Genomic DNA, 8,778 nt, shown 5'->3' with positions numbered 1-8,778 from the left:
GTCAGGACAGCAAGAGTTTTGGTCCAGCCACTGAGGCAGTGTGCCTGTTCTAATGGGAGCCCACCAAATCCAGCTGGACCGGGACTGAACGAGCATGTGATAAAACTGGACTCTCTTAATGTGGCTGACATTGGGGGCTGACAGAGAAGCCATTGATAAAGGCACTGGGACTTGTTTCTACTGCATGTACTGGCTTTTGGGGACCCTAGTCTATTTGGATGCACAGCTTCCTATGCCTGGATGTAGTGTGGGGGGGGTGGCCTTGGACTTCCCACAGGGCAGGGTTCCCTGCCCTCTCTTAAGCCTTCCTAGGCCTGGATGTAGTATGGGAGCAGGAAGGGAATGGGAGAAGAGGAGGAAGTGTAATTTTTGAATGGAAAAATAAAAAAAAATTACTGTATAATATTGTGGCTTGTATCAGGAGAGCAACATTGTTTTCGGAAGAGTGATTCTGGCTAAGGACCCTGAGGAGAAGCCCTGAGCTCGGAGCCAGATTTCCTTGTAAACGCAGCCTGAGTCCAAGTGAAGATGGGCCACAGCACCTAACTATGATCACAAATCCTGTGTTTGTGGAGGTGGAGTGAGAGATGCAGGACAAATGGTGAGACGGGGAGCTGAATATGGTCAGCACGTGTAAGGAAACATGCATGTATTCCCACATGAAAAAAGAAGCAAAGATCATAAGAGAACGGAGGTGAGTTACAGAACAGACAGTGGTGTTTCCTTGGCAACAAGTAAGAGAATGCCCAAAGCTATTATATGTCAGATGAGGAAACGGGTGAAAGGGCAGAGGAGTGGGGTAAAAGAATAAACACTGAAGACAGACAGTGGACAGAGAACAAAGTCTGTACTCCTTGTTAAAGCCTGCATTTCTCTGTATCTCAGAGTTCTCTGTGCCTACTTCATCCTTTGGGAATAGAGGCCAGGCTCACTCTGTCCCAGACAGTCTGTGCTTGTCCTTTAAAAGCCATGTGGCTCTACCTGGTGGCTCTAGTGGGCCTGTGGACCCTCCTGCGCTTCATCAGGGAGAGGCAGGTGGTGAGCCATCTCCAAGACAAGCATGTCTTCATCACGGGCTGTGACTCGGGCTTCGGGAACCTGCTGGCCAGACAGCTGGACAGGAGGGGCATGAGGGTGCTGGCTGCATGTCTGACGGAGAATGGAGCCGAGGAGCTGAGGAACAAGACATCGGACAGGCTGGAGACAGTGATCCTTGATGTCACCAAGACAGAGAGTATTGTGGCAGCCACTCAGTGGGTGAAGGAGCGTGTTGGGAACAGAGGTAACATTGAGATCCCTGTCTGTGTCTGGTGGTTGTCGGCTGCGTGAAGGGAATGTCTGCTTTTCCCGCAATCATTCCTGATGTGGGTGGGGGTCGAATTGAAGTGGCTACAGACTCTGGCTCTCTCCAGCATGTCAGCCCTTCCTCTTACTCCTACTCCCAGTCCTTCAAGCTCTCTACTCTTGGTCAGCTGGTGCCCTGTGTGATTCCACGTCGTCACTCCTGTCTGTCCTCTTCTGCCATTGTATGGAGGAAGACTGCTGAGAGCCACATTAGAGAGAGTGAGAGAGAGGAGGGCTGGTCCCTGGCTCTGTGTGAAGCTTGCTGGTCCTGTAACAGTTGCTTCTCCTCTCTCAGTACTGGAACCTGGTCTCCCCTTCAACCTGGGAATTCCTTGTGGGAAGTTAAAGTCATTGCCATGATTAAGTGCACACCCACACTGGAGGATTCCTTAGGAAAGAAAACCTAGGAAGGAGCCTCTCTCTCTCTCTCTCTCTCTCTCTCTCTCTCTTGCACACACACACACAGCCTGTGATGGTGGTCAGGAGTTGGGCTTCCTGGAGACCTTTTGACCAATGCCTCAACCGGATGTAACCTGTTCCTGGCACTGGAGGTTTTATTTGGTGGCATAAGATGTCTAGGTCAGGTATCACCTCCCCATCCTATGGTGTACCCATTTAAATTCCTTACATATATTCATGTATTTTAGAAAGCTTCTACAGGAATAGATTTCCATATGGCTCCTCAAAACAAAAGAAGATAAAATCTTGATGCCAAAAGTGATATGACATATTGAACAATTTTTTTAAATCAGCAAATGCCGTGCTTAGTGTCAGTCAAGCAGTCTCCAATGCACCCTGCACAGATAGTGATCATTAGAAGTGGTGTTAGTTGTAAGCCTTACTGATTGATCACTTGAACATCCAGGATCTAAAGACCAGAGGGGATGGGGAAGGGCAGCCTCTGGCTGAGGTGCAAGGAAGGGCGCCATTTTCTGTGGTTGAGAGGGGAGGCTCAGTGCTGTTGGTGGTCAGCAAGATTTGTCACTTCCCTTATCCTGTCTCTGGGTTTTGCAAGCATCTGAGGAGAGCCGCTCAATATTGATGCTGGACCCTGCAAGGCCCAGCTTCATCAGAGCCATGAACACAGCACTCTTTTCCAAAACATCCTCCAATCCAATGTTCTAATTTCATCCAGGCATTAATTTTGTCCTCTCTTTCTTTTCTCCTGGTATTCTCCTCTGTTTCTACTCTCCCCAATCCTTCCTCATTACTGCTTCTATTTGCCATATGAAGGAAAAGGCAGCAGTGTGTCTCAGTTAGAATTCTATATCTGTGGAGGGAGCCCATGACCATTGAAATCCTTATAAAGGAAGGCATTTAATTGGGGCTGGCTTACAGTTTCAGAGGCTTAGTTCATTATCAGAATGCTGGGAAGCCTGGTGTCACACAGGCAGGCACGGTACAGGAGAATGAGCTGAGGGTTGTACATTCAGATCAGTTCTACATGTATCCATCCAGGCAGCAGGAAGATTGAGACTCTGGGTCTAGCTTGTTCTTTTCAAACCACTTATCCCAGCCACAGTGACATACCTCCTCCAGCAAGGCTACAGGTACTTCTACAAAGTCACGTTTCCTGATCCCTCTCGAAATTGCTTTTCCCAATGACCAAGCTACCAAATCTATAAGCCTAAGGGACAATTCCAATTCCATCCATTACCACAAATGAAAGAATAAAGTATCTACAAAGATGGGGATAATTTGGAAAACATAATCACAATTTCCTGTTCTCTAGATCAGCGTGGGTACATCCTATCCTCAACACCCATTCTTAAAATGAGCGAGTGACGGGTGGCGGTGGCGCACGCCTTTAATCCCAGCACTCGGGAGGCAGAGGCAGGCGGATCTCTGTGAGTTCGAGACCAGCCTGGTCTACAAGAGCTAGTTCCAGGACAGGCTCCAAACTAGGTTTCTACAGAGAAACCCTGTCTCGAAAAACCAAAAAAAAAAAAAAAAAAAAAAAGCAAAATGAGCGAGTGAGAAATGACTTCTTCTTGATTTCTAGGTAGGGCCTGGGTCATGGAGACTTAGAGGATGGTATCTACCCTGTGAGCCTAGAGCCTCAGGGATGGTTCCCAGCCCTGATGACACCATGCTGATCTTCACTGAGTCCTAGTCTCCAGTAAACACATGTCTAAGCTGTCTCATCTTGTGGAGTGTGCATTTCATCTATAACTATACCTGTGCTGGGTGACTCTCTCTCTTCCCCCTGTCCCCAGGACTCTGGGGCCTGGTCAACAATGCTGGCATCTCCATCCCCTCGGGGCCCAATGAGTGGCTGAACAAAGAAGATTTTGCAAAGATACTGGATGTGAACCTGTTGGGCATGATCGAGGTGACTCTGAGCTTGCTGCCCTTAGTGAGGAAGGCAAGGGGCCGAGTGGTCAACGTTTCCAGCATCGTGGGTCGAGTGTCTTATTGTGGTGGAGGTTACTGCATCTCCAAGTATGGTGTGGAAGCCTTCTCAGACTCCCTCAGGTATATGCCAGGTTTGATGGTCCCTGGAGGAAGCTTATTGGGGATTTATTTAATCAAGGCCTTTAGTATGCAATCATGGAGGGGGACACACTGTAATTTGGGGCCCCTTTCACCTTATCCTCGCAGAATCAGATATTGGGAAGCACATTTTCATGTCTCTAGTAGAGGGCAGGACTAAGAGCTGATTCATCTTTCCTGTCATGGAGGAAGCAGGGCACCGGGGCGGGGGGGTCACTATTGACATAGAATTTGACCTGTAAGTGTTTGGGGTCAAAAAATCAACCTTTGAGCTCTATGATGCAAAACACATATTTAAGTTGGACTGAACATCTCATTCATATTGACAGACAGGTGTGAGGTCCCTGTGGAGTCCATAATCAACACAATACAGCAAGCAGAAATGTTTTGAGCCTGAACTAAAGACTACAGCAACTGAGAGAGGAGACACAAATGATGTGGGTCCTTCCCTAGGAGGTGTTGGCCATGGTGGTCATCTCTTTGTCAGGGTCCTGTAGCAGGACTGGGCAGCAGCAGAGCAAGGTTGAACATGGAAACCTGGAACCTGTTTGTAGGAGGATTCTCCTTGGGGAAAGGACAGGTGGGATATGGAGGAGGATGGTCACCAGGTGGGCTGAGGTAGACCTGAGGAGAGCCATAGGGTGCTGGACAGTTATGTGCAGCGCATCAAAGGTATTGCAAGAGGGGAGCCATTTGGGGCAGGTACATCCCTGGCTGCAGGGTACATGGAGGTTGTGGATGGGAGGAAGTGGTAGTCAGGGTCTTGCTCTCTGAAGATTCCTGCAGGAAGCAAGGGGGAGATGTCCTGGGATGGATGAGGGCAGACGGAGACTTAGGGCTGAGACAGAGGTGACCCAGGCAAGGATGGTGATCTTTTCATCAGCTGAACATGGAGAGAGCTCACACATGCTGTCGTAGAACAGAGTGCCTGGTTTTAGGCAGGTGAGCGTCATACTCCAAATACTTAGGGTGACATTTAAAGTGCAGAGGATTGTCCTCACCGTGAGTTTCATCCCCATCTGCTACACAACACCTGATGAAGCTGTGGCCTCTCCTCACCACAGGTTCACATTGTCATGTGACTGTACTCTGATTCTGAGTGACCTCACAGAAAGTCCTCTGAAGTGCTTAATGTCTGTCTGTCTTGCAGGAGGGAGCTCTCCTATTTTGGAGTGAAGGTGGCTATTGTAGAGCCTGGTTTCTTCCGGACTGGTATTATCCGTAATGACCAGCATTTTTGTAGTGCTAAGATGCTGTGGGACCGGGCCAGCTCAGAAGTCAAAGAGGTGTATGGAGAGAAGTACCTGGCATCTCGTACGTGATCTATGAGGGCCCAAGTCAAACTAGTCTAAATCCCTAGGCTCCTATTCATTTTACCAGAAGTAACCACAGGATCTTTCTCTTCAAAAGAAGGGCATTTAGACTCATGGGGTAGGCGGGTATCTTCCCTGAAAGCATTCTTGACCTTCAGAGCTTGGAGCTCTGTTCCATCTGAACCTCTCATCCTCTTCAGCTGAGAGTGAAGTCAGCAATGGGAGCAGGGATGGACAGCAGTTTCCATGAGCTGACACCCAGGTGGAGTGTGTGCATGTTTGCTCCTTGAAGCCGGGCTGTGTCCTCCTGATGATGAGGGACAGGCTAGGCTTGGGCATGGTTTCTGACGTGGGAGGCATGGGCTCTAGCGAGGTTTTCCTCCATGTTCGTCTAGAGCAGGAGTGGTAGAGGTAATCACCCCCTGAATCATTTCTCCTTCTGTGTAGATCTGACAATGCTAAAGTCACTGGACCAAAGGTGCAAAGAGGACCTCTCCTTGGTGACAGACTGCATGGAGCATGCGCTGACTTCCTGTCATCCTCGGACTCGATACTCAGCTGGTTGGGATGCCAAGCTCTGCTTCATCCCTATGAGCTACCTGCCCACCTGTCTTGTGGATGCCTTCTTCTACTGGACCTCCCTGAAGCCTGACAAAGCTCTGTGAAGCCTGCATCTGTTTCTGTAGTTGGGGGTATAAGAGTGCAGTGTGAGGGAGAGGATCCTCGGGAGAAGGCAGATGCTGGGCTCGGGACAAACTTGTCACTGGGAGGGAGATCCACAGGTGCCTGACTTGTCTTTCTTCCATGTGAGCATGGAGAACATCGAGCCACAGGAGAAACTGCTGTCTGTACAATGATTCCAATTTTGGTAAAAATAGAAATGATCTTCCATGTATCATCATCCATTTTACTCATTTTAATTTTAAAAATTTCTTGTCTATCTGCATGTGTGTCTATATTGCATGTGTGTAGGAATGCCCATAGAGTCCCGATGATTGATTTCCCTGGGCCTGCACTTACCTAACTGTGGAGTTGAGAACATAATTTTGGTCCTCTTGTCTACTACCTGTCTCTGTGGCTAAACTCCTTATTTATATTTTTAGTTAATTATCTATTTTGAGAGAGGCTCCCACTATGCCACACCAGCACTTAACGACATCTGACTCTGCTTTGCTGTGGCACATCTGGCTTTGCTATGAAGCCCTGACTAGTGGCAGTGAGGGAAGGAAGAAAGGACAGACACACAGACACGTGGACAGAAAAGCTGGCATCAGTGGCTCGTGTGTGCTCTGATGGAGCCTCAGCTGCTCCACTTAAGCTGCAGCCTTGGCTTGTTTATTGTAACAGGGAAGGGGAAGAGGCTTTCTCGGCTCTGTAGGAGGTCTGAAGGCAGCTGTCTCGGGCTAGAACCTCCAGGGAGCTTCAGTTGCTTGGTTTTGCTTACATTTAACCAGTACTGGAGAGTGCATGCCACCATGCATTGATAATTATATTATATTCAATCTATCAATACATACAAATACTCACGTAACACATGATAATAGAATTCCATGTAAGACTTGAAGCAGTTAATCATAACTCACAATGAGTGTTGGCTCCAGCATCAGAGCACTGAAGGAACAGGATGTAAAGGAGCAAAGAACCTCCAAATGCTCCTGTGTGGTTCATTCTGGTCAGCCCAGGTTCTCCTTCTAGGGAGCAGAAGACCAGTGCACAGTGGGTCACTTCTGCAATGTTAGCATTTTGCAAAGCTGAGCCAGGAGGATCGCTGTGAGTGGAAGGCAAGTGTGAATATGAAGCCTGCTGGATTTACAGCTCCCTCTACATACATGTGAACATAAATGTGTTTACACACTCACAAACATCTTCACACACAAATCACATTTTGGAAAAAAAAAACAATAGCATTTCTTGGCTTTACAGACTATAGATTGTGAGGAAGCTGATCAGGTATCTCTTCTAAAATTCCATCCATAGTAGAGAATCAATGTTTTTTTTTAATTTCTGAATAGTAATATTATTCACTATTGGCACAGAAGTTTACAAAATGTAAAAAGCAGATTATTCACCTCTCTCTCTATCTATCACCCATCTATCTCTCTATCTCTCTATCTCTCTATCTATCTATCTATCTATCTATCTATCTATCTATCTATCTATCTATTATATGGATGTCTTTACACTTTACATATATATAATATATATATATATATATATATGTCTTTACATTTTACATATATATAAAAAATATATATATGTAAAGTGTAAAGACATCCAATCATTTACTTCAGATGAATCTTTGGGAGATCGTCCTAGATGTTTTAGGCTCTTATTTAACCAGGCAAGTATGGACGGATGGTTTGAAGGGTGATTTTGTAATGTAATGACAGGGTTTGGCCAGCAGGTGCCTCAGGTGTAACGCCAAAGCAGGTCCTGGGCTGCCGGACCACTGCTCTGGCTTTGGGTTCCGAAGTCGAGCCACCTGTAAATTCTAAGCAGGATTGGAAGCAACTACACCGAACAGATTTTGGTTAGAGGGAAAAGAAAAGGAGCAGCCTGCAAGTGCAGCAGGTGCCGAGGGGCCGACAGTCGGTGGTAGGCAGGCAGAATGTAGCAGCCACTCTGCTCAGAGCAGCGGGGCAGCCATGGGCTGTGAGCACGCGGAATGGAACTCAAAGATGCAGTCCAATCTGTCGCAGGCAGCACTCCAAATTAGGAGCTCCGGCTACTGAAGGGCATTCAGCTGCATGCAGCTAGCTGCTGGCCTTTGTAGGCTCTGTTGCTTAAATGGAGCAGAGCAGAATGGCTGGCATCGTGCCAGACTGTAGAGCAGGCATGCTTGGCTGAGGAGCGGCTATCCATACTGGCCAGGAGTGCCAGGAGCCGGGGAATGGCCAAGATGGAAGCAGGAACTAAGCAGCTCGTGGGTGCCTACAGACTAAGGCTCTGGGTCCCCCTTGCGGAACACAGGAGGGGGCAGCTGAATTTCAAGGGGATCCTGCCTCTCGGGATTCTAGCAGGGGGTCGGCAAGGTGTGGGAAGCTGATACCATGCAGGTTAGCAGCAGGCCATGGGGTTCAGTTGGGCACTAAATGTAGGACAATCCACACGTGTTGACTGAGGTTTCTTTCCTGCCCTGTCCCCACAGCTGTTAAGTCCCAAACAAATCACGCGGAGTTCTACATTAGTTATAAACTGATTGGCCCGTTAGCTCCGGCTTCTTATTAACTCTTATAACTTATATTAGCCCATTATTCTTATCTGTGTTGGCCACATGGCTAGTACCTTTTTCAGTGAGGCAGTCACATCTTGCTTCTTCTGTGTCTGAACCAGGACTGCAGAAGAATGGGTTTTTCTCTTGCCAGAATTCTCCTGTTCTCATTGACCCGCCTCTATTTCCTGTCTGTTTGACCCACCTATATTTCCTGCATGGCTACTGGCCATTCAGCGTTTACTTAAAACATAATTGACAGAATACAGAGCATTGTCCCACACCACAGAAGAACCATTTAAAGGGATATCAAGGATTTATTAGAATACACTCACGGATATACAGCCAGGTAAATGGCTGCCATGGTCTTTCATTATGGGAATGAATGGAACCAGCAGTCTGAGCTCTGACCACCAC

The 8,778-nt window shown here is 47.6% G+C and overlaps 1 protein-coding gene across 1 annotated transcript; it reads left to right on the top strand.

Moving 5' to 3' along the window:
• Nucleotides 1-785: 785 nt before the first annotated feature.
• Nucleotides 786-6,051, top strand: LOC119803234 (retinol dehydrogenase 16-like). Its single transcript, XM_038314396.2, has 4 exons — nucleotides 786-1,282; nucleotides 3,561-3,819; nucleotides 4,988-5,151; nucleotides 5,598-6,051. Exons 1-4 carry the CDS (start codon nucleotides 970-972, stop codon nucleotides 5,813-5,815), a joined length of 954 nt encoding a protein of 317 aa, XP_038170324.1. The 5' UTR covers nucleotides 786-969; the 3' UTR covers nucleotides 5,816-6,051.
• The last annotated feature ends 2,727 nt before the right edge of the window (nucleotides 6,052-8,778 follow it).

This window comes from Arvicola amphibius, chromosome 17, assembly GCF_903992535.2.
Source record: "Arvicola amphibius chromosome 17, mArvAmp1.2, whole genome shotgun sequence".
NCBI classification, from domain to species: Eukaryota; Metazoa; Chordata; class Mammalia; order Rodentia; family Cricetidae; genus Arvicola; species Arvicola amphibius.
Note: the sequence above shows the minus strand (reverse complement) of the source record. Positions and strands in the feature narration are given on the sequence as shown.